Source organism: Ahaetulla prasina, chromosome 2 (assembly GCF_028640845.1).
Source record: "Ahaetulla prasina isolate Xishuangbanna chromosome 2, ASM2864084v1, whole genome shotgun sequence".
In the NCBI taxonomy this organism is placed as follows: domain Eukaryota; kingdom Metazoa; phylum Chordata; class Lepidosauria; order Squamata; family Colubridae; genus Ahaetulla; species Ahaetulla prasina.
The window spans coordinates 102,496,398-102,523,524 of record NC_080540.1 but is presented as its reverse complement, the minus strand read 5'-3'; the positions used below and the strand labels follow the sequence as shown (position 1 = coordinate 102,523,524).

The 27,127-nt window shown below is 40.6% G+C and overlaps 1 protein-coding gene across 2 annotated transcripts in view; it reads left to right on the top strand.

The window, feature by feature from the left end:
• Positions 1 to 27,127, top strand: part of PPP2R2B (protein phosphatase 2 regulatory subunit Bbeta) — a 313,160-nt gene that overhangs the window by 90,701 nt on the left and 195,332 nt on the right. Inside the window, exons 1-2 of one of the 2 annotated variants that reach the window (XM_058170957.1) lie at positions 23,292 to 23,968; positions 24,112 to 24,308. The exons of the other annotated variant lie outside the window; for it this stretch is intronic. Of the exons in view, the coding sequence (XP_058026940.1) occupies positions 24,239 to 24,308 (70 nt within the window). The 5' untranslated portion in view covers positions 23,292 to 23,968; positions 24,112 to 24,238. Of the gene's footprint in view, positions 1 to 23,291; positions 23,969 to 24,111; positions 24,309 to 27,127 lie in introns of those variants that run through there. 2 annotated transcript variants of the gene reach the window in all.

The following is a 27,127-nucleotide window of genomic DNA, read 5'->3' as shown; positions in this document are numbered from 1 at the left end:
CTCCCACATAACACCTATCCTGCGCAGACTGCACTGGCTACCTGTGGTTTTCCGGGTGCGCTTCAAGGTATTGGTTACCACCTTTAAAGCGCTCCATGGCTTAGGACCGGGCTATCTACGGGACCGTCTACTGCCGGCTTCTATCTCCCATCGTCCGGTACGCTCCCACAGAGAGGGACTCCTCAGGGTGCCGTCAGCCAAACATGGTCGACTGGCGGCCCCCAGGGGGAGGGCCTTCTCTGTGGGAGCTCCGACCCTGTGGAACGAACTTCCCCTCGGACTCCGACAATTACCTGACCTTAGGACCTTTCGCCGCGAACTTAAAACTTATTTATTTCATATGGCTGGACTAGCCTGATTTTTATTTTTATTAGATGGGTTTTTAAAATTGTGTTATTTTACAGGGGAGTATGTTTTTAACGTTTTGGGCATTTAAATCAGTTTTTTAAGGGTTGTTTTAAATTATTGTGTGTATTTATATTTTATCTGCCTGTTCACCGCCCTGAGTCCTTCGGGAGAAGGGCGGTATACAAATTAAAATATTATTATTATTATTATTGAATATGTGACCGCACTAGTGTTTGGTCAGATTCGGAACGGCTGGCTCTTCAAGCGCTCTCTAGGCATCTTTTCCGGCGCTTCATCTCTCTCAGCTCCTCAGTAAACCAAGGGGCCGGTCGAGGGCAGCGCCGGGTCAGAGGCCGCATAGGCACGACACGGTCCAAAGCCCCCGCCGCCGCCCTTTCCCAGGCGGCAATGAGTTCTTCAGCCGAGCTGTGGGCCAGATCCTCAGGAATTGGCCCAAGCTCTGTCAGGAACCTACTCGGGTCCATCAGGCGCCTGGGACGGAACCACCGAACTGGCTCCGTCTCCCTGCGGTGAGGGTTTGCGGTCGGAAAGTCCAGGCGAAGAAGAGAATGATCTGTCCACGACAGGGGAATGATGACCCCACATCCAGATCATTCAGCCACTGTCTCGAGACAAAAATCAAGTCCAGCGTGTGTCCCCCAGTGTGTGTGGGCCCATTCACTAACTGGGTCAGGTCCAAGGCTGCCATGGATGCCATGAACTCCCGAGCTGTCGACGATGTCTCGCCTACCGACGGCAGATTGAAATCCCCCAAGACCATAAGCCTGGGGGTATCAACTGCCGACTCGGCTAACACATCGAGCAGCTCGGGCAGGGCTGTTGTCACGTGGCAGGGAGCCAGGTACGTGATCAGTAAGCCCACCTGTACCCCTCGGCCCCACCGCACAAAGAGAGACTCACAGCCGGCTGTCTGCGGGACAGTGATCTCCCTCGGCTCCAAACTCTTATTAATAATAACCGCAACCCCCCCACCCCTGCCTTGAACCCTCAGCTGATGAAATGCACAGAAACCCGGTGGACACATTTCAACGAGGGGCACACCCCCTTCTGTGCCCAACCAGGTCTCCGTAATGCCGTTCTTCTTTTTCCTGATCAAGTAACATAAAAGCCAGCATATTTGTCAAAGTTGGATTGCCAGGTGAGGAATGGCAAATTCAACATGTCTCCAAATGGACCAATGAGAGAATGTTCCTACAGAAACTCTCCCAAAAAGAAGAGGATGAGAGATTGCCAAGAACTGCATCTTGCAAGAAGAACATAGGACTGTGGTTTGAGATAGGAAAATAATGTGAAGAGGGATCAAATCCTATGGCAACATCTGAATGAATTAAAGACCAAGACTGTTAAAAGGAAAAGGAAATAATATAAAATTGGTTTCTTTGACCAAGGCTAAATCAAGACATGTTTCTTTAAACTCTGGAAGCCCTTTGCTGACAAGTAATTGAAGTTGTGTGCAGCTGAGCTGACATTATTGTTGGTTTGGAATGCAAGTAAGTGTTTAATTGCTGAGTTACATTTAAGATTTTAAATATACATAAACTTTTTTACTAGTCAAGCACACCTGCACTTTTGGATCTGTGATATAGAAAAAGCTCATCATGTCCTACTATGTTGTAAGTTCTATTTGCAGTAGTTCCAACTTGCTACATCAATACCTAAGAATAATGGCTAATTGTTATACAAACCTCCTTTTCTCTGATATGAAATTATATATCACTTGTTCAGTGGCTAAAGTTTTTGTTGCCTTAAAAGATGATGGCAATTGATGGAAGTCTGAAAATTGTTGTTTCTCCTTTTTGATTAAGTTTTAGGTCATTTCATGACTGTTGATTAGAATAAAATTGATCATTTGATTAAATATTTTATTTTTAATGTATGGTTTTATTTATTTGTTTATCAAATTTGTATGGAAGTACAGTACTGTTTATCTCACAAAAATTGATTCCGGACAATGTTCAACAAATTATTTCAAACACTGAGTGTTATTTTTGTTTTGGGATGGGGTGTTTTTTTTGGTAGAACATCAAAGTGCAAATATAATAATTAAACTTATGATTAGTACCCAATTATGAGAAACTGTCCTTTTTCATATAGAAAAATTTAGAACAATTAAACCTGCAGCTTCTAACCATGTAGGACACTTGCCAAATCTCACATATCCATAGCCTCCTGTGGTTACGTGATCATCATTTAGGACATCCTGTTGGCTTTTGACTTTGCTTGTTGGAAGCTGACTGCAAACATTGCAAATACATAACTCTGGGATGCTGCAACATTATAACTGCAATCTAGTCACAAAGCATTCAAATTGTGATTACATGACTGTGGAGATGATACAACAGTTGCCACTATGAAGACCCAATGTAAGTAGCCTTCATTCAGCGTTATAACTTTGAACAATTGTTGAATGAGTAGACATTAAGCGAGGACATTAAACACTTGTATAATTTAATATAATATAAAACCTAGCCTAAGTTTACTATTTAGTGCTTCTATAATCTCCATTCAGCAGAACTATCATCATCATCATCATCATCATCATCATCACAGAGTTGGAAGGGACCTTGGAGGTCTTCTAGTCCAACCCCCTGCCCAGGCAGGAAACCCTACACCATTTCAGACAAATGGTTATCCAACATTTTCTTAAAATTTCCAGTGTTGGAGCATTTACAACTTCTGCAGGCAAGTTGTTCCACTGATTAATTGTTCTAACTGTCAGGAAATTTCTCCTTAGTTCTAAGTTGCATCTCTCCTTGATTAGTTTCCACCCATTGCTTCTTGTTCTATCCTCAGGTGCTTTGGAGAATAGTTTGACTCCCTCTTCTTTGTGGCAGCCCCTGAGATATTGGAACACTGCTATCATGTCTCCCCTAGTCCTTCTTTTCATTAAAGTAGGCATACCGAGTTCTTGCAACCGTTCTTCATATGTTTTAGCCTCCAGTCCCCTAATCATCTTTGTTGCTCTTCTCTGCACTCTTTCTAGAGTCTCAACATCTTTTTTACATCATGGCGATGTCATATCTAAACATGAATTTCAAACTTTATTTCCCATTGCATTGACTGTCTTTAGTAGAAATTTTAGCAGCTATCTGTTTTTAGCAGGAATTTTTAAAATAGAATGGTAACTTTTTGCAAAATGTTCTTCAGATTATTTTATTTATTGTATTTATTGTTTGAATTTATATACCGCCCTATCTCCCAAAGGACTCAGGGCGGTTCACAGGCATATAAAAACATCAATATACAAATTAAAACAATCATTAAAAAACTTATTCTACTGCCCAATTAATTAAAAATAAAAATATAGATATTAAAATCAATTTAAAAAACCCCTCTAAATTTAAAATCTAAAAAACTAAGCCAGTCCTGCACAGATGAATAAATGTGTCTTGAGCTCACGGCGAAAGGTTCGAAGGTCCGGAAGTTGACGGAGTCCTGGGGGGAGTTCGTTCCAGAGGGCGGGAGCCCCCACAGAGAAGGCCCTTCCCCTGGGCGTCGCCAGACGACACTGCCTAGCTGACGGCACCCTGAGGAGTCCCTCTCTGTGAGAGCGCACGGGTCGGTGAGAGGTATCTGGTCGCAGTAGGCGGTCCCGTAGATAACCCGGCCCTATGCCATGGAGCGCTTTAAAGGTGGTCACCAAAACCTTGAAGCGCACCCGGAAAGCCACAGGTAGCCAGTGCAGACTGCGCAGGATAGGTGTTATACGGGAGCCACGAGGGGCTCCATCTATCACCCGCGCAGCCGCGTTCTGGACTAACTGTAGCCTCCGGATGCCCTTCAAGGGAAGCCCCATGTAGAGAGCATTGCAGTAATCCAGGCGAGACGTCACGAGGGCGTGAGTGACCGTGCATAGGGCCTCCCGGTCCAGAAAGGGGCGCAACTGGCGCACCAGGCGAACCTGGTAGAACGCTCTCCTGGAGACGGCTGTCGACGATGTCTCGCCTACCGACGGCAGATTGAAATCCCCCAAGACCATAAGCCTGGGGGTATCAACTGCCGACTCGGCTAACACATCGAGCAGCTCGGGCAGGGCTGTTGTCATGTGGCAGGGAGCCAGGTACGTGATCAGTAAGCCCACCTGTACCCCTCGGCCCCACCGCACAAAGAGAGACTCACAGCCGGCTGTCTGCGGGACAGTGATCTCCCTCGGCTCCAAACTCTTATTAATAATAACCGCAACCCCCCCACCCCTGCCTTGAACCCTCAGCTGATGAAATGCACAGAAACCCGGTGGACACATTTCAACGAGGGGCACACCCCCTTCTGTGCCCAACCAGGTCTCCGTAATGCCGTTCTTCTTTTTCCTGATCAAGTAACATAAAAGCCAGCATATTTGTCAAAGTTGGATTGCCAGGTGAGGAATGGCAAATTCAACATGTCTCCAAATGGACCAATGAGAGAATGTTCCTACAGAAACTCTCCCAAAAAGAAGAGGATGAGAGATTGCCAAGAACTGCATCTTGCAAGGAGAACATAGGACTGTGGTTTGAGATAGGAAAATAATGTGAAGAGGGATCAAATCCTATGGCAACATCTGAATGAATTAAAGACCAAGACTGTTAAAAGGAAAAGGAAAATAATATAAAATTGGTTTCTTTGACCAAGGCTAAATCAAGACATGTTTCTTTAAACTCTGGAAGCCCTTTGCTGACAAGTAATTGAAGTTGTGTGCAGCTGAGCTGACATTATTGTTGGTTTGGAATGCAAGTAAGTGTTTAATTGCTGAGTTACATTTAAGATTTTAAATATACATAAACTTTTTTACTAGTCAAGCACACCTGCACTTTTGGATCTGTGATATAGAAAAAGCTCATCATGTCCTACTATGTTGTAAGTTCTATTTGCAGTAGTTCCAACTTGCTACATCAATACCTAAGAATAATGGCTAATTGTTATACAAACCTCCTTTTCTCTGATATGAAATTATATATCACTTGTTCAGTGGCTAAAGTTTTTGTTGCCTTAAAAGATGATGGCAATTGATGGAAGTCTGAAAATTGTTGTTTCTCCTTTTTGATTAAGTTTTAGGTCATTTCATGACTGTTGATTAGAATAAAATTGATCATTTGATTAAATATTTTATTTTTAATGTATGGTTTTATTTATTTGTTTATCAAATTTGTATGGAAGTACAGTACTGTTTATCTCACAAAAATTGATTCCGGACAATGTTCAACAAATTATTTCAAACACTGAGTGTTATTTTTGTTTTGGGATGGGGTTTTTTTGGTAGAACATCAAAGTGCAAATATAATAATTAAACTTATGATTAGTACCCAATTATGAGAAACTGTCCTTTTTCATATAGAAAAATTTAGAACAATTAAACCTGCAGCTTCTAACCATGTAGGACACTTGCCAAATCTCACATATCCATAGCCTCCTGTGGTTACGTGATCATCATTTAGGACATCCTGTTGGCTTTTGACTTTGCTTGTTGGAAGCTGACTGCAAACATTGCAAATACATAACTCTGGGATGCTGCAACATTATAACTGCAATCTAGTCACAAAGCATTCAAATTGTGATTACATGACTGTGGAGATGATACAACAGTTGCCACTATGAAGACCCAATGTAAGTAGCCTTCATTCAGCGTTATAACTTTGAACAATTGTTGAATGAGTAGACATTAAGCGAGGACATTAAACACTTGTATAATTTAATATAATATAAAACCTAGCCTAAGTTTACTATTTAGTGCTTCTATAATCTCCATTCAGCAGAACTATCATCATCATCATCATCATCATCACAGAGTTGGAAGGGACCTTGGAGGTCTTCTAGTCCAACCCCCTGCCCAGGCAGGAAACCCTACACCATCTCAGACAAATGGTTATTCAACATTTTCTTAAAAGTGTTGGAGCATTTACAACTTCTGCAGGCAAGTTGTTCCACTGATTAATTGTTCTAACTGTCAGGAAATTTCTCCTTAGTTCTAAGTTGCATCTCTCCTTGATTAGTTTCCACCCATTGCTTCTTGTTCTACCCTCAGGTGCTTTGGAGAATAGTTTGACTCCCTCTTCTTTGTGGCAGCCCCTGAGATATTGGAACACTGCTATCATGTCTCCCCTAGTCCTTCTTTTCATTAAAGTAGGCATACCGAGTTCTTGCAACCGTTCTTCATATGTTTTAGCCTCCGGTCCCCTAATCATCTTTGTTGCTCTTCTCTGCACTCTTTCTAGAGTCTCAACATCTTTTTTACATCGTGGCGATGTCATATCTAAACATGAATTTCAAACTTTATTTCCCATTGCATTGACTGTCTTTAGTAGAAATTTTAGCAGCTATCTGTTTTTAGCAGGAATTTTTAAAATAGAATGGTAACTTTTTGCAAAATGTTCTTCAGATTATAAAATTTGTTGCTCAAGCATCCAAGAAAAATTGTTTCTTTTTCTTGGGATTCTACTGAAATAAATTTATCAGGATTTAATGAAGACTTTGAAGAATTACTGTATATACACTTTTTAACTCAAATAATCTATGTACAATTTTACAAATTAACAAAAATACAATTTAAGATATGTCTGTTTCTTTATTAAAATTAAGATTTTTCTACCCTTAAGGAGCATGAATTCTCCAAGTAAAATTTTGTTGTTTCATAATGCTAATAAAATGTGTATTTGCCAATTATTTCATTTATCTCAATTGTTAAAGGCACTAAATCTTAGTTCTGAAAACTAGATGATCCCTTCAGCACATAGTATTTATTTTGACATAAAATATGGGAAAAAATCTGATGATACTGAGATTAAATTACATAACTAAATTTTTGCTCCTGAAGATGTCAAGACAATCTAATCCTAAATAGGATTACATCCAGTGTGCTGTGCTTACGTGCCAACTGATTTTCATCAGTGATCAAACATGAATTTTGTAGCATGTGAAATTTCTGTCTTGGGTTTTATGAGGTGGAACCTCCAGAAGGATACTTACGACTTGCCATGCCAGTAATTTTTGTATTACAAAATCTCTCAATGTGAGATGACAGTATAACCTAATAAATCCTTAAAACTATAAAAGCTTTATTGGGTCAAGGTGAACTCTACACATTTCTACACTGTCCTGTGCTAATGTACAATTAAAGGCTATAAGAAAAAATATGACAAATTGAAAAAGCATTGGTTGCAAGTCAGAATAAATGAAGGGATTCATGTTACAAAGCATGATATTTCGGTTAGATGGAAAATATATTTTATTTTCTCTCTCTCTCTCTCTCTCTCTCTCTCTCTCTCTCTCTCTCTCTCTCTCTCTCGATGCCTTCGAGTCAATTTTAACTCTTAGAAACTGCCTGGCTAATCCCTGCAGTTTTCTTGGCAAGATTTCAGAAGGGGTTGGCCATTGACTGCTTCCTAGGGTCTAAAAAAAATGACCCCAACTTCAACTTTCTTTAGCACAAGGGAGAATTAGAATAGAATAGAATAGAATAGAATAGAATAGAATAGAATAGAATAGAATAGAATAGAATAGAATAGAATAGAACAGAATTCTTTATTGGCCAAGTGTGATTGGACACACAAGGAATTTGTCTTTGGTATATATGCTCTCAGTGTACATAAGGAGAATAAAATACATTCATCAAGAATAAAAAGATACAACACTTAGTGATAGTCAGGGTTACTAATAAGTTATCAAATTGTACTAAGAAACAAAAAAACAATATAAATTGAAAGATACAAGAAACATGGTTATAGTAATAAGTGGAAAGAGATAGATACTAGTTAGGAAGAGAAGAATGATAGTAATACAATCTTAGTAAATTATTTGACAGTGTTGGGGGAGTTAATTGTTAAACAGAATGATGGCATTTGGGAAAAAATTGTGCTTGTGTCTAGTTGTTCTGGTGTGCAGTGCCCTATGCGGTGCTTTGAGGGTAGAAGTTATGTCCAGGATGTGAGGGGTCTGTAGATATTTTCACAGCCCTCTTTTTGATTCGTTCAGTATACAGATCCTCAATGGAAGACAAGTATTACAACTGCAACTTTTTACTTTTACACAACAGTATGTAAAAGCCATTTATATAACCATAAACCTATCTAATTAGAAAAAACAAAATGAAAGTTTCAGTTTTTTTCATTTTAAGCACAAAATCCAGAAACAATTTTGGAATAGAAACAAGGTTAGATATATTCTATATCTAGTTGGTACCTTTTTCTTTCCTTTTCCCTCTTTACACATATTTTCTTTTCTTTTTCTCCCCGTCCTCCTAGTTTTCTATTACTTTTTTGAATATTTCTTTGTATTTTAAATTTGGTAAACCAATAAAAAAGTTAAAAAGAGAAAGTGGCTGATTGATGGTCACCCAGCTGACTTCATGCCTAACTCACAATCTCCCAATTTCTATCCTGGTGCCTTAACCACTACACCAAACTGGGCTTCCTGAAATGAAGCTTCGTGAAAACCTGGACAATAGCCTCCACTTCTGATTTGCTTATTAAATAGATGGGTAATGCAACTCACATGAATTTGTATGCTGGAACTGCTGGACAATTGAAATTTACTTGAGTCTTTCTCACGTTTTCCCTAGGCAATGGGAGGTGCCAGGCTGGGTTATTCTAGACTCTAGCTCTATGGACTGAATTGAAAACATCTGAGGTTCCGCCTCCCTGGTGACGTTCCTCAGTTTTTTTCAACTCAGCCTCAGCTATGGATGTTAATTTCTTCACTCCAGAGCTTTAGAGCTGAGCTTGGATCTACGCAAAAGAGTGCTCAAGAATTTAAAGCTTAGGACTTCACTAGTGTCCGATCAGCTTCTGAACGGCTAGACCTCCAGGAACTCTCTAGGCGTCTTCTCCGGCGCTTCATCCCTCTCAGCTCCTCAGAGAACCAAGGAGCCGGTTGGGGCCTGCGCCGGGTCAGAGGCCGCAAAGGCACGACCCGGTCTAAGGCCCCGCGGCCCGTTCCCAGGCCGCAACAAGTTCCTCAGCCGAGCCGTGAGCCAGACCCTCAGGAAATGGCCCAAGCTCCGTCCGGAACCCCTCCGGGTCCATCAGGCGCCTGGGGCGGAACCAACGGGTCGGCTCCGTCTCCCTGCGGTGGTGAATGGCGGTCAGAAAGTCCAGGCGAAGAAGAGAGTGATCTGACCATGACAAAGGTTCAAAGACTATTTCCTTTAAGTCCAGATCTCTCAACCACTGACCAGGGACAAAAATCAGGTCCAGGTGCCACCCCAATGTGAGTAGGGCCATCAATTACTTGGGTCAGGTCCAAGGCCGTCATGGAAGCCATGAACTCCCGAGCTGCCGTCGATGACGAGCCGGACGATGGCAAGTTAAAGTCCCCCATGACTAAAAGTCTGGGGGTCTCAACTGCCACCCCGGCCAGCACCTCCAGGAGCTCGGGCAGGGCAGCTGTCACGCAGCAAGGAGCCAGGTACGTGATCAGCAAACCCATCTGGCACCTATGGCCCCATCTCACAAAGAGGGATTCGCACCCGGCAATCTGAGGTACAGTGGTCTCCCTCGGCTCTAGACTTTCTCTAATCACAACCGCCACCCCCCCACCCCTACCCTGGGCCCTCGGCTGATGGAATGCACGGAAACCCGGCGGGCACATCTCAACAAGGGGCACACCCCCTTCCGTGCCCAGCCAGGTTTCCGTAATTATAAAGATTATAAAATTTGTTGCTCAAGCATCCAAGAAAAATTGTTTCTTTTTCTTGGGATTCTACTGAAATAAATTTATCAGGATTTAATGAAGACTTTGAAGAATTACTGTATATACACTTTTTAACTCAAATAATCAATGTACAATTTTACAAATTAACAAAAATACAATTTAAGATATGTCTGTTTCTTTATTAAAATTAAGATTTTTCTACCCTTAAGGAGCATGAATTCTCCAAGTAAAATTTTGTTGTTTCATAATGCTAATAAAATGTGTATTTGCCAATTATTTCATTTATCTCAACTGTTAAAGGCACTAAATCTTAGTTCTGAAAACTAGATGATCCCTTCAGCACATAGTATTTATTTTGACATAAAATATGGGAAAAAATCTGATGATACTGAGATTAAATTACATAACTAAATTTTTGCTCCTGAAGATGTCAAGACAATCTAATCCTAAATAGGATTACATCCAGTGTGCTGTGCTTACATGCCAACTGATTTTCATCAGTGATCAAACATGAATTTTGTAGCATGTGAAATTTCTGTCTTGGGTTTTATGAGGTGGAACCTCCAGAAGGATACTTACGACTTGCCATGCCAGTAATTTTTGTATTACAAAATCTCTCAATGTGAGATGACAGTATAACCTAATAAATCCTTAAAACTATAAAAGCTTTATTGGGTCAAGGTGAACTCTACACATTTCTACACTGTCCTGTGTTAATATACAATTAAAGGCTATAAGAAAAAATATGACAAATTGAAAAAGCATTGGTTGCAAGTCAGAATAAATGAAGGGATTCATGTTACAAAGCATGATATTTCGGTTAGATGGAAAATATATTTTATTTTTTATCTCTCTCTCAGCCCGACTCCCTCTTCTTTGTGGCAGCCCCTGAGATATTGGAACACAGCTATCATGTCTCCCCTAGTCCTTCTTTTTGTTAAACTAGACATGCCCAGTTCCTGCAACCGTTCTTCATATGTTTTATCCTCCAGTCCCCTAATCATCTTTGTTGCTCTTCTCTGCACTCTTTCTAGAGTCTCAACATCTTTTTTACATCGTGGCGACCAAAACTGGATGCAGTATTCCAAGTGTGGCCTTACCAAGGCATTATAAAGTGGTATTAACACTTCACGTGATCTTGATTCTATCCCTCTGTTTATGCAGCCCAGAACTGTGTTGGCTTTTTTAACAGCTGCTGCACACTGCTGGCTCATATCTAAATGGTTATCCACTAGGACTCCAAGATCCCTCTCACAGGTACTACTATTGAGCAAGGTACCACATATACGGTACTGGTGCATTTTGTTTTTTTGGCCTAAATGTAGAACCTTACTTTTTTCATTGTTGAATTTCATTTTGTTAGATAGCGCCCAATGTTCAAGTCTGTCAAGATCTTTCTGTAACTTGAGCCTATCTTCTGGAGTGTTGGCTATTCCTGCCAGCTTGGTGTCATCTGCAAAATTGATGAGTTCCCCATCTATCCCCTCGTCCAAGTCATTGATGAAGATGTTGAAGAGTACTGGGCCTAAAACAGAGCCTTGGGGTACTCCACTGCATACTTCCCTCCATGTGGATGTAGTTCCGTTGAGGACTACACGTTGAGTGCGGTTGGTCAGCCAGTTACGAATCCATCTGGTGGTGGTGCTGTCTAACCCACATTTTTCTACTTTATCTAGTAGTAGGTTATGGTCTACTTTATCAATTGTTAAACAGAATGATGGCATTTGGGAAAAAACTGTGCTTGTGTCTAGTTGTTCTGGTGTGCAGTGCCCTATGCGGTGCTTTGAGGGTAGAAGTTATGTCCAGGATGTGAGGGGTCTGTAGATATTTTCACAGCCCTCTTTTTGATTCGTGCAGTATACAGATCCTCAATGGAAGACAAGTATTACAACTGCAACTTTTTACTTTTACACAACAGTATGTAAAAGCCATTTATATAACCATAAACCTATCTAATTAGAAAAAACAAAATGAAAGTTTCAGTTTTTTTCATTTTAAGCACAAAATCCAGAAACAATTTTGGAATAGAAACAAGGTTAGATATATTCTATATCTAGTTGGTACCTTTTTCTTTCCTTTTCCCTCTTTACACATATTTTCTTTTCTTTTTCTCCCCGTCCTCCTAGTTTTCTATTACTTTTTTGAATATTTCTTTGTATTTTAAATTTGGTAAACCAATAAAAAAGTTAAAAAAGGAAAGTGGCTGATTGATGGTCACCCAGCTGACTTCATGCCTAACTCACAATCTCCCAATTTCTATCCTGGTGCCTTAACCACTACACCAAACTGGGCTTCCTGAAATGAAGCTTCGTGAAAACCTGGACAATAGCCTCCACTTCTGATTTGCTTATTAAATAGATGGGTGATGCAACTCACATGAATTTGTATGCTGGAACTGCTGGACAATTGAAATCTACTTGAGTCTTTCTCACGTTTTCCCTAGGCAATGGGAGGTGCCAGGCTGGGTTATTCTAGACTCTAGCTCTATGGACTGAATTGAAAACATCTGAGGTTCCGCCTCCCTGGTGACGTTCCTCAGTTTTTTTCAACTCAGCCTCAGCTATGGACGTTAATTTCTTCACTCCAGAGCTTTAGAGCTGAGCTTGGATCTACGCAAAAGAGTGCTCAAGAATTTAAAGCTTGGCTTACATGAATAGGGGTCTAATATTAGAAGCAGGAGTCTAGAGATCTTCAGTCTGGATTTCAGACTTGAAGTGGGTATAATTATTTGAGGTAATCCAGATAATTAGAAGTAAGTGTGCAAAAATGGCATCAAGTACTAGGCAATTTCCAATGCCATTTGATGGTGAGACTAACACATGCAATTTATTACAAAATTGCTAGAACATAGTTTGGTATCCTACAAGATTCTATTGCAAGTAATGTTTGGGACAGGGATGGATAATTATGGCAAATTTATGACCTGTGGACTCCCAGAATTCCTGAGCCAGCCTCCTGGGGGGAATTCTAGAGTTGTAGTCTACAAGTCATAAAGTTGTCATAGTTGCCTATCCCTAGTTTGGGATGATCTTATAGTTAAGTGACTGCAGGAGTCAGATATATACAATACAAAAACTTAGAACCTTTTTTTTTTCCAAAGTCCTCTCTTAAAATATAGAAGGAGATGATTATAAAATGCCTTTTCTCTTGGAGAACAGTATTTGCAACTTTAAAGACTATCCAATTACAAATATTGTTCTGCTGCTGGAGCAATTCTTAAACATTTGTAGAAAATATTAAATGGTCTAAGGAAAATATATATATTCTTCACAGTTGCCATAGATCATTATGCAAATAAAGACTTATCTGTCATGCAGTCATTTTCCATAATCAATTCACCTTTCAGAATATTTACTAAATATTTTTTTCCAGAAATAGCATACTATCATATAGTTTAGAAAATATTATTTCATTTCTATATATGAAGTTAAGATCACCTAGTTGGTGTTCTGTACTAACTGCAAATTCTTGCATTAAAATAAAATCTAGATGGATCTTACGTTATTTAGGATATATTATATGCCAACTGTATAACACCACTGTGAAACATGAATTTCACTGGCAAGACTGATTCCGTCCAACCATTGTTTTGCTTGTGATAACAGCAAGAATGGCACTTCTAAAGAAGTATTTCCCATCAGCACTGGTTCTGTATAATAATATACTTCAAAGAGTACGCAATAAATAAAGAAAATATCTGAATTTAAATTCCCAACGGTCTTGTGGCCTGATGTTCACATGCTGATGAGTTTTTAGCAATTGCTTAAATGAAAAATCTTTTTTTTTTCTTGGAGGTTATCATGAATAATGAAAGGAAGGAACAGTGGGAGGGAACTGTGCTGTAGCCAGAGGGGTAAAATTCCATGTAAAACATACTTGCAAAACTTATTTGAAAGACAATATAAAAAAAGCCCCTATGAAAACTTAAGGACAATGTGCTACTGATGAAAATTCCTTTTGAAAACAGTTTTGATAAATTAATCTCTTGGGTTGTTCCTATTATAAATTGATTCGGTATTCAGGCTAAAGAAAAAAGACTGGAATATAAAATTAGACTGACATTCCTGTTCATTTCCTTACCAGGCAGCTCAGGAGTCAATTATACATGATATGCTGGTAAAGATTACAAATAAAAAATTCAGGGAGGACATTTTTTGCTTTAGACATCTTACCAGCATATGGATAAAAATTTGTCACTTCCACTGAATTCTATTGCATTCAGTGACCCTAAAGACTTAATACGTTATCCTACAAGAGCAGGGCTAAAATAATAAAGTGTTAAGATGATGCAAGGCACCAATTCAAAACATAGTTTTCTTTAAACTAAGCAAAGTTTTTTCATTAACATGAAATACATAGTTTTGAAATAAAAGCCAACACTCCACTTCCCTAAATAGGCAGGAAAATAGTTTATATCTGCTTTCATTACAGGTAACCCTTTACAAGCAGTAAAGATAAATCAAAATGTTCTATTAGACCTGTAGTTTTCCAGCTATGCTGCCCTTCAGGTTCAGTAATTCACAGATAATCTATAGAGCAGACAGCTTCTCACATATTACTGTGTTTCTGAACAGCAAGGATGTCCATGCAAGGGGGAAGAATGGGATCAAAGGCGTCAAGATGGCAACCATTACTGAGTGGGCAAAGCAATGTTCCATTTTTACAGGAAATCCCCCTTTTTGACCCTTTCTTCAAGAGGCACCCCTGCATTCTCTGTGTGAAAGGAATATTCTGAGGAACATTGTTGAGAAGGCCGAAATAAAGAAATCTTTCTAGATTTTGACCAGAGCAAGAATATAATTTGAAAGTGTATTCCCACAGAGGCAGCTTCTACACTTATCTAAAGTTCTTCTTTAAGATCGAATAAGCAGCCATTTCAGACAAGTCAGTTCTAAGGAAAGAGAGCTAGTAGAGTGATATATATTTATTTAGGGAATTATCTGCAGGGAATATGTGTACAATAATAGTACTAAATGGATTTTTAAAAATCCTATTTAGTTCAACATAGAAGAAAGATGCAATAGCCTGTGCTCACAAACTGAAACACACCTTGAGCTTCAATGTTCCTCTAATTAAAAAACGCCATACTTTAATTTACTATAAAGAATAGAAATATTAGTTGATTGTCGCAGCTATTGACTCTCAAGTCCCAGTAAAGAAACTATGGCAGTTTACATTGGAAAATGTACTGCAGTAATTCCCTGAAGAGAGAAGCAACAACGAAATGAAATCAGGCTGGCAACTCTAGTTACCAATCTAAATAACTGAACAAAATATAGTTAATGTTCTTTGTTTCCAACGTGAATGCCCACCTCGTCGTCTTTTCCCTGTTCCCTAAGTCACAAAACTCAGATTGTCTTTGGTTCAATATCTTTTTAATGACTTCAGACCCTATTTATGACCCAAGCAAATACTTTATGTGGGATTTGCACAATTTTGATCTCATCAAAAACTCAAGAGGCTTCTCCCCACTCTCAGTTTAAGAGTAATGAAAAACAATGGAATAATAAGTTATTATGTGGGAATGAAGATTTTTAAATGGCCCTCAATTTTATTTATTTTTCACTTTTAATAGATTGTTATGTGATTACCATATTTATTGTCCAGTGTTTGATGGATACCGTAGATAGGTGGCCATATATAGTAAATGTTACAGATAGATAAGCAGACAGCTTTGTACTGAGGGTGAAAATGCTCACCATCTATTGAAGTAAATACACACACCCCTCTCATGAATAATTTTAAATCATTTTGTGATTAGGGGAACATCAATTTCTACCACATGGTTCATCAAATAGCCAATGGAGGTCGAACTCATAGTTGGCGCTATCATTGCTTACCGTAGATAGTATAAAATGGAGACTGAATTGCACAATTTTCATCTCTGGTACCTGAAAATTGCCAGATGGTATAGAAATGACAAGATTTTAAGTAGCCCTTGCAGGCCTCAAAGTAGAAATCTGTGAAGGAAACCTGGAGTTCAGAGACATTAAATTGAGCAAGTCTATGGAAGAAGCTACATCTCACTGACCTACTCACCATCCCTTGGATGATAGTTATCATTTGGAGATATATAGACAAGGACTATGAAAATGACCTGTGAACAATGCACAACTCTCTTCCTCAGGATTAACTCCCAAAACAGCATTGATAAATAGAGGCCCTAACAGGAAACAAGGCCTTTCAGTGAATACTGTAATCACTACTTGTGAACAAACAAGGTAAAGTTTACTATTGAAAAAACAGCTAATTTAGATCTTCCAATAGAGATCTGACAAAGCCATTGCAACATCAAGATGCAGTTTCATTTTTACTAAGTGCGGTTTACTCTGGATACTACTTTTTCCTATTCCTCCCTTATTTAGTGGAATTTTTTCCTGTCTATAGGCTATAGGCTATAGACTAGGTAACTAGGTAGACTAGGTAACCATTGATTGTTTACCAAATTGACATCTCTGCCCTCAGAAACTCTAGTTTCCATACGTAGAATTCTTAGGATATTGCCTCTGTAGATTTCTCTAACCTGGGATGTCAAACTCAAGGCCCGGGGGCCAGATCCGGTTCTTAGATCTGGCCCTCGGGACTGCCCTGGAAACACCAAAAACCGACCCATGATGCCTTTGCCAATGAAAACAGAGCTCTGTTTTCCCTGGCAGAGGATTGCAGTAGGCCATCGCAGCCAAAAACAGAGCTTGGGAGCCCTTTTTCACTGGCAGAGTGCTTAGGCTGCCACAGGCACCCCCATGAGTGACATTGAGCTGGCCATGCCCTCCCTAGCCCCCCAAGGTCAAACACAATCCTGATGCGGCCCTCAATGAAATCGAGTTTGACACCCCTGCTCTAACCTGTTTATTAGCTGCCTTTTTGGTCCTTCATTGTGAGACATAGCAGCAAAAATACTTAATTTAACACAAAATGCTGATCTTAAAAGTGAAGTGAATAATGTTAACATAACATTATGTAAGCATATATAAAACTTATTTAGTCTGATTATGGTTTTGTGACACAGTCCTTGAATGATCATGATACAAAGTATATTTTAGACCAACTTTTTAAATATAGGAGAGAGAGAGATCTCTCTCTCTCTCTCCCTCCCTCCCTCCCTGCCTCCCTCTCTGTCTATCATCTATCATTTTTTCTTCAGTGGGAGGTTGCTAAAGAGGATATTTAAAACAACACAATAACCATTGTTCTGACAATGCAATTTAACCTGTAATATACTGTACCTTAAGATAAAAACATTAAGTGCTGAATTCCAGATCTCATTAAAATATCATGAGAGTTCAGGTTTGGGCATAGATTTTTGAGTTTATTTTGGCTGACAGTGATTGTCCAAATACCCAGCCATAGAAGTAATTTTTTTAGAATATGCATCTGGTTCTTTGGCACACATACAGTTGGCGTGAATGGAAGTAGGGACATTTAGCAGACTAGCTACCCACTTAGTAACCATTAAAATGAGATGAGTACTGCATTGTGTTGGCCTTGTGCCTATTATTGCCTACTACAACTAAAACAGTGCAATCTGAGGGAAGGACTGAAATAAATAGAGGGGAGAATCACCCTTTTTTCAAGTCTTTTGCAGGTAGGTTGAAGAAGCAGTGGTTGCTATTTCCAATTTTTAAATATATGGCTCTTGGTTTTGTTAATAGGAAATGTACCAATGCATTATTATCTGATAAGATGGACAGCATACAAGAATTGGGAAACAAATCATAAAAATGCAGTTCCTCCCCTGATTTAACAAAAGTGCAGCCAAGGAAAGTAGGCATTAAACAGGAGATTTTCAGTGATATATGTACTGTTTCTCCAGAGGCAAATTCAACAAACGAGGGACTGGCCCTTTTTGGTTTCCAATATTGTTATCCTGGCATACTAGAAGATGCAACTGAAATTTCTGATCATAGTGTGAGATTGTACACAAGGGAATTGTGTCTGTACTATTATTTTCATCTTCCTAAGGAATGTTTATGTTGGTTCATGCTGTACTTTGAGGGGGCAGCTTATAACAAATTGAGAATTACTGCTGTCAGATGGCAAGCTGCTTCAAGACAAATAAAGTCTCTTTTGTATATTCTATCCCAGGGTGTCGTGACTTCTGTTCTGTGTGAATGTGTAATAGTAGAGAACATACTTGTTATTGGAGACCATACAGAAACCCCTAAGTCAGTCTCTGAAACTTCTAAAGAATTCTTTGAAAGCGTGAGACACTTGAGAATTACACCAGGAAAAGAAGAGATATTAATTAGGTAGACTTCATTTGAAGTGCTTTTGATCATTGTTTTCTTTTCAAAATGTGAAAATACTGCATTTCCTGAACAGATCAATCTGTAGGCTAGCAAGGGATTTATTCAAACCAGTTGTATGCATTTAAGAATCATATCTTTAATTTATCTGCACAGTTTATGTGCAACATGCATTTCTGCTATTATCATTTCTTCCTATTGTTTGTCCATTGCTATAGCAGTATATCTAGTACATGTTGATGTCATCAGCAACCATGAACTGTTATATATAGTACTTGCAAACATCAGACTGATGTCTCACAATTCTTTCTGATACCTAATACTATTCTGTCCCAACATTACTGTCTTTTGTGTGCAGAGCAGTACTTTCATGTCAAGTGTGTGGCCAACTGGTTTTGTTTTTTTTATCAAGACCAGTTTTTCTTCCCAATTGATTTCCTGGTTGTTTAATTGCTGTATGATATTTTTTCTTTGTTCTTTAGAATAAAGCACCAGTGATTATTCACTATTACCTATTACGAGCCGGACTCCCTCTGAAACAAGACTTTTCAGAGACTTCAGAATAACGAAAGGGCAATGGCTAAATGTATCTCCCCAATTAACATATATCTCACGCAGCTACTATGTACAATGGGGCCACTGCAAAGAAGGCCTGTCTTTGATTCATAGGGTCTCCCTTCTTACCTGGAAGAACCTTTCACATACCCTCTCTAGATATCTGAATAAAATCATTCACCAGATGGTCCCTCGTGAGAACCAGTGTAGTAGACTCAAGTTGGCTGTAGGTAGACCTCCCTTAACAACATTTGTTCAGTGACCATTCAATCATAACAGCACTGAAAAGGAAACTTATGACGAATCCACTAAGTTTCGGTCACTACAGCATCCCAGTTACATGATCGCAGTCTGGGTGCTTAGCAACCATCTTCCACTTATGATGGCTACAGCATCCTATGGTCGCCTTATCAACATTTGTGAACTTGCCTGACAGCTTCCCACGAGGAAAGTCAATGGGGAAGCCAGCAGAAAAGATTGCTGCTTGATCTAGTAAATCACCCACAGCCGCCTCCTACCAGCAGCACCACTCAACCCCCAGTCCTACTGTGCTTGTGCTACAAGCTGTGCCTGCCTGCTTGCAAATCACCTGAAATTTGCATAACGACTCAAAACTCACTTAACAAGTGATGGAAATTGCCAGAGTTAAGCAATGTGATCACATGACATAACATTTTTCAACTGCATTCTGACAGAAATTTCACTCTCTTTACTATCGTTAACTGAGGACTTGGGTCCGTGTATCAGATTTCCCTTGCCAGCAGCCTGGATCGTGTATTGATTGCAGTTTCCAAGATGTCTTCAAAGGCAACCTTATAGAGACCAAGTATGTACATGTACTCCTTGATTTATGACCGCAGTTCAGACCAGAAATTGGGTTGTAAGTGACTAGAAGTGATTTTACGACTCTTTTTGCCACAGTCATTAAGCAAATGTGTTCATTGTACCTGCAAATCCATTCATTGGATGGGTCACATGACTGCAGAACACCACAGCCAGAGGTAAAGATGACTAGTTGCCACATGCCCGACATGTCATATGACTGTTTTCAACAGCCAGGCCATAAATCTTCAATTCCATGGTTATTATAAATGCAAATTTATATCTGTAGTCATGAAAACATCTGTAGTCATGAAAACCTTTGAAAGGCTAGTGCTTTCCTACTTGAAAACCATCATGGATCCGCTGTTAGACCCCTTGCAATTTGCATACCGAGCAAATAGATCAACAGATGATGCTGTTAATATGGCTCTGCACTACATCCTACAACATCTTGAGTCTCCAAAGACCTATGCAAGGGTCCTTTTTGTAGACTTTAGTTCAGCATTCAATACCATCATTCCAGACATTCTTCTAACTAAGCTAAACCAGCTACAGGTACCGGAACAGACTTGTAAGTGGATCACAAGCTTCCTAACAAACAGGAAGCAGCAGGTGAAGCTAAGCAAGATCACATCAAATATCTGTACAATTAGCACAGGGGCCCCCCAAGGCTGTGTGCTCTCCCCACTTCTCTCTGTATACCAATGACTGCATCTCCAATGATCCATCTGTTAAGCTACTGAAGTTCGCAGATGACACAACAGTGATTGGTCTCATTCGAGACAATGACGAATCCGCATATAGACGAGAGGTCGAACGACTAGCCTTGTGGTGCAACCAAAACAATCTGGAACTGAACACACTCAAAACCGTAGAAATGGTGGTAGACTTTAGGAGAAACCCTTCCATACTTCCACCTCTCACAATACTAGACAACACAGTATCAACAGTAGAAACCTTCAAATTTCTAGGTTCTATCATATCGCAAGATCTAAAATGGACAGCTAACATCAAAAACATCATTAAAAAAGGACAACAAAGAATGTTCTTTCTGCGCCAACTCAGTAAGCTCAAACTGCCCAAGGAGCTGCTGATCCAGTTCTACAGAGGAATTATTGAGTCTGTCATTTGCACCTCTATAACTGTCTGGTTCGGTTCTGCAACCCAACAAGAAAAACACAGACTTCAGAGGATAATTAGAACTGCAGAAAAAATAATTGCTACCAATCTGCCTTCCATTGAGGACCTGTATACTGCACGAATCAAGAAGAGGGCCGTGAAAATATTTACAGATCTCTCACATCCTGGACATAAACTGTTTCAACTCCTACCCTCGAAACGACGCTATAGAGCACTGCACACCAGAACAACTAGACACAAGAACAGTTTTTTCCCCGAAGGCTATCACTCTGCTAAACAAATAATTCCCTCAACATTGTCAAACTATTTACTAAATCTGCACTACTATTAATCTTCTCATAGTTCCCATCACCAATCTCTTTCCACTTATGACTGTAAGACTGTAACTTTGTTGCTGGCAATCCTTATGAATTATATTGATATATTGACCATCAATTGTGTTGTAAATGTTGTACCTTGATGAACGTAACTTTTCTTTTATGTACACTGACAGCATATGCACCAAGACAAATTCCTTGTGTGTCCAATCACACTTGGCCAATAAAAAATTCTATTCTATTCTATTCTATTCTATTCTATTCTATTCTATTCTATTCTATTCTATTCTATTCTAAATGATTATTAAGCAACCTGTTGTAAGTTGATTACCTGTAGTGATGAGAATGCTAGTTATTGATACCAAGTATAGCTGTAAATGTATTAGCTAATGGTCATTTTGGATACACGTGTGCGTACACACACAAATACACTGATGTCAAGAAATACCAACTGTTAACATAATCAACATAAGTTAAAGAAAAGTGACAAATTCTATTTTGTGTATTCTTGTATGTGCCTTCAAGTCAATGTTGACTCCTGGCAACTGCCTGGACAAGTCCCTACAGTTTGCTGATAATAAATAGCTGGAAGACAATACACAATCAGTCTCCTTAAGACTGATACTGTTTCATTTAAGACAAATGAAACATGTTAATTGGCAACAACATCCAAGAAACATGAAAAATGCAACAAAGCCAGGCTGGGATGGTAACGTGTACCAAGAATAACCCCAAAAAAATGACACTCCGTAGATAGAACCCTTTATGTTACCCGTTTTCAGGGCGATACATGTTGCAAGATATGGAAGCCAGAGATTGTGTAGTTGCTATGGTCATTGATTCATCCTTTTATTTATTACCTTTATATCCATCTTCTCCTCTAAGGAACAAGGTGACATACATGGTTCATTAGAAAAAGAACTGTCTCCCTCAAAAGGAAAGAGAGGCACATTATGCCGTAATTAAGACCAAATGAAACATCATATTGTGAGCAAGCTTATTACATTTACAATTAATTTTTCTTCAAAATAGAGGTTAAGGAGAAAACTAGGGGTTGAAGGGAGACACTTGCAAGGACTAGTTTCCTTGTAAAGAATAGAGGTATCTGGAAGCTATGTTTCCAACAGAATATTGTGTTACACTATCTTGTTTACTGCATAGCAAATATTATTGGGTGTCCAGTCTTGAAAATTAGCCTAATGTGGGTCCGAGAATCATTTTGACATTTAATTCCAGTGGTAGAAATGTCTTTCAAGTGATAATTCCTGCTGCTAATCATGGCCATTCATGTCCTGGATGGAGGTAGGCAAGAGGTTGGACAGCAAGGGAAGACAAGATGGAAGTTGTGGTGTTTGACCTCTTAAACTTTCAATAAGAAAAGGAAGTCTGAAGAGGACTTTTACCAAGCAGTTCCTCTTTTAAGTTTTTATGGACACAACTTTTGAAAGGGAAAAGGTTTCTAATAAGTAAATTAGAAATGACCTGTGGGTTTCTTTTATATTCAGGAGAAAGGAAGAGAATTACTACTGGGCGGATCAACCTCCCTACCCACTTTCCTTAGAACTGCCAAGATTTAAAAAATCTCCTGATTGCACAACCACCGACTGCCTGAAGATCTTTTTTGGCAGGGGAAAAAAGCTCAGGTCAGAAAGGCGTTTAGGTGGATCCTAAACATTTTGCGCAGCACTGGGAAGAGAGAAAGCTACTTTCTCGCCAAGTCGCCGCCCGCATCCGTCTCTAAACTAACCTGGCCTGGCGATGCCAGCACTGACCCTACCACCGAGCCACGGCCCCTTTCCCTAGGACTAGCCGAGCCCTCATAACCGAAGGCGTCTCGGACGCCCGGCGCTCCGTCCCTCAGAGCAAGAGGATCAAACGACCGAAGGCCGACGGCGACGACCGCTTCAACGGCGGCCCTTCCACGTGAGCGTCAATACCGTCCAGGCGGGATCGCGCGCGCGTGTGGGAGCCGTGGAAGTCTCCGGTGCTGGGGTGGCGAGAACGAGAGCAGCGTCGCCTCGCCGCCTCTGCCCGACCTTTGCTCGGCGCGCTTTCGAGCCGGTCCCTTCAGGGGTGGTCCTCGGAAGCTCCACTGCAGCAGAAAAAGCTGCTCCCGCGCTTGGGGGAAGAGTCCCGGGGCCGCCGCCGCGGTTGGCCAAAGCCGAACTGTATGGGAGGAGCCTGGGCTTTTAATGCACCATAAGGTTCCGGCAAGCCGCCGCCGTCGCCGTTACCGCAGAAGCCCGAGCGGTCTCCTGCAGTAGCAAGCAGCGGTGGCGGCGCGCTCCCTCTCCTGTCCGCCCGTGCCACGGTCTCTGCGTGCTTTTGCAGCAGAGCTTTGAAAGAAGCCGCCTCGCTTGCCGCAGCGGCGCCAGCTCTGCCCCTTGAGAGAGAGACAGCCCCCCCCCGTTCCCCTTGACAGCGCGTGGGGCTGGGGATTTGGCGTGGCAAGCTGGTTCCTTCCCCGCCCGCCTGCTGAAATTGCGCTAAGAGGGGGGAAAAAAACCCGGCGCGCGCGAGAAGGAAGATTGCCGCCGGAGCGCTGATCTTTGCAGTCCACGCGGACACCATTTTGTGACCGGCGGCGTTTAGTGACTTGGCCATCCCTGGGAATTGCTGCATGCGGAGGAGAGCTCGCCAGCCACAAGGGGAACCTGTTGGGCGTCGCGATCGAGAAGTAGCCCAGTTGCGGCACTTCGCCTTGGAACTGGGGATTGCAGCAGCCTCCCTGGGCATCGGGTCTTGCGCGGCAGCGGCAGCCTTGGGAGGAGGGAACTTGGAGCTTGTGCAGCAGCAACGGCGAAAACCGCAGCCCCAGCAGCAGCAGCAGCAGCAACAGCAGGCGGCGAAGGGGAATTGGACCTTGCGCATCCCCATTCCTGGGTGGAGGCGAAGGAGGTTTGCACCTTTGCGCCAACGGCAGGAAGAGAAAGGGGCTTGGACCTTTGCGACAGCAGCGTCCCTGGCAGGAGGAGGAGGAGGTGAAAGCTTGCTTGCTTGCGTTTGTTTTTTTTTTAGTTTTATTTTTTTTTTCCTTGCAGGGCAGAGAAACATGTTAGTCTCAATGCAGCTCCCCTTCCCTCCTCGCCGCTAATCTCAGTCGTGGTGGGGCGATGATGGATACTTGCCTGCCTGTTCTCACTTCCCACAAAAGTAAGCCCGCTGTCAATGGAGGAGGACATTGATACCCGCAAGATAAACAACAGTTTCCTGCGCGATCACAGCTATGCAACAGAAGGTAATGTAAGGCCAAGCGGGGTAGTAGGAAAAAGAGAGAGAGAGAGAGCAGCACAGTTCCGCTGCGGGGAGGCGCCTTGCCAAAGCTCAGCTCAGAGGCACAGATCCGGCAGCAGAATGGCGCGGTACTGAATAACAATCGAGCTTAGGGCGGATCGCTGGGAAGTAGTAGTGGCGGTGGCGGCGGGTGAGACTGCGTTCAGGGGAGCAGCGTGGAGTTATACCGGGAGCATATCATCAGCGATGCTCGGAAATCTTGGCCGCCCAGCAGCAGGTGGATGAGGAGGGAAGGTCCCTCGGGCAATGTGTGTGAGCCATCTCTAGGTGATGTTAGCTCCAATTCATCAGGGCCCTTGATCATAACCCCCTCTCTGTGTCAGCAGCCTAGCTTAACCCTCTTCTGGGGTGGTGGTGTCAGGAAGCATTCCTTGGGACCTGCTGAACCCAAGAACCAGGGTGGCCCTTGGAAACAATGGAGGCCCATAGGGATGAATGGCAAATGGGAAGGGATGTTGACCCTGTTGGGTACCATTGAAATCAATGTGATCTGTGAATAAGTAGTCAAGAAACCAGGGAGTGGATCCTGGGAGGGGGATAGAGTGGGTGACAAGAAAAGCAATCCTTCTCCATCCTTAACTATTCCTTCCTTTCTTGTTATTGAAAAACTTATTTTTAATGTTTCCTTTTATTTCTTCTTTTGCATCATGGTGAAACCATTTCTTTTAATTAAAACATGTTTTATTAAACACATTCATAGTCCAAAGGTTAGAATGACAGAGGCCTCAACCCACCACCACCCTGCCCACACACACACACACACACACACACACACACACACACACACACACACACACACAAGGCAGGCCTGGAAGTGAGTTGACCTCTTTTCCCCAAAAAGGAAAGGCATGGCAATAAGATGGTGCCCTCTGGGGGTTGGAATGAGAGACTTAAAATAACAAAATGCCCTCATCATCTCTAGAGTGGGATTGTCTTCTTCCTGACCAGGGAATGACAGAATTGGGGTGGTGGCTTTGGAAATCAATTGCTCTTCCGAGCACTGAGACAGATCCAGGACTGGAATGATTGACATCCAAAACACACATACACAAATTCAGGATACAAGGATAATCTGGGAATTGGATGGTTCCTGGGATGTAGAGAAAAATGAGCCCTAGCTCATTGTTGTTGGATTTTTCCACTTCAAAGGAGAAGTCATGTTTTCAGCTGATGAAGATTTTACTGTGAAACCCTAGAGAGGCTGTAATGTCTTTAGTGCTAGTTTTCATTATAGAAATAATTTTAATGTTTATGCTAGAACATACACTGATTTCTAACCCCAATGATTTCTCTCTAGCTCTGGATCAAGAAGTATTTGAATATGCTTCTGTTTTAATTCATTGACACCACAACCAAACTGCCTTTCTTTATTTTTGAGTACTCTGCAGATTTTTGTACTGATAAAGTAGATTGAATATTTAATGGTGTTTGATGGTATGCATTTGTCTAATAATGCTTCTCACAGCTGCAGTAGAACAAGGGAATTTTCTGATGGGAACCTGTTTTTGACCAGGAAGTTCTAAAAATATCAGTTCATTGTTATTTTAGTGACAAAGACACAGTGGTTCTGCTTCTTTCTGGCTTCAAAGATGCAAAGCAGTTTTGTGTCTTTCTCTGTGTGTGGTGATGCTAGCATTTTGTATATAACCTGTTCCCATGCAATGATAGTTCCCATGCAACTATATTTATTCCTATCTGGTCTATAGAATGGTTACTCTTCAACCATACAGAATAGATAATCAGTATTCTTTTCAGAAGCATAGGAGTTCATTTGCTGAATAGAGCACCTTACTCTCCTACAAGTAATTGTTCCTTTGATGACTGGCAATTGTCACGAATGTCACGTGATATTTCAATCTCTTTGACTGAATTGTCAGCTGTAATTTTTTAAAGACTACATGAAGACTAATTTTAAGCCTCTAAAGCTATGGAAAGCCTTACTTGCAAGTCATACCTTTTGAAGATATATGTGTTAGCATTTTCTATTTTTTTATTTTTATTATAAATCGTATTTATTATCTGTTTACAAAAGTTATTTTTATAGACGATTCTGTAATTTGATTCAGAGTAAGATAAGCATAACAGATAAGTGCTTCAATAAGTGTCCATTTCTGTTCTTTTATTAAGAATCATAGAGATCTCTTCTGTCTTTGTTTGACTTTGGGAAGTGTATGGATTAATTTAGGATATCACTGATTTCCTTGGAATTACAGCCACAACACTGTCATCCTGGAATGCTTAAAAAAATACTAACCATTGTTTCTACCAGCTTTGTCATCTCTACCAAATTTTGCTATTTTGGTCATAAGTTCTTTTGCAATTGACATATAAAACTTACCAGTATTGGGAAAGGGCTGGGTAGAAGATTTTTCTTGTAGCATTTATATTTTTTAATCATAAGTATCTTCACAGAGAAGATACTGGATTGGGGAAAGGGCAACATTCTCATTAAAATACAGGTAATAATTTGGATAGAGATTCATCTATCTGCTTTCCTACAACTTTTATACAGAATCCACATAAAAAATTCACTTGATGCTATTATATCATGAATCCCTTTAAAGTAATATAAAATGAAAAGTATAACTCTGATACTGATTTTTGGAGGCATTAGAATTCATGATACATAGTTCCCAACAGAAAATACAGATTTTAACTCATAAATATAATAATGCTACATATAGTTAAGTTGCTAATCTTTTCCTGCCAAATTATTCTCAATTACTCAATTACATTTACTGACTTAAGTTGCTCTAACTTTGA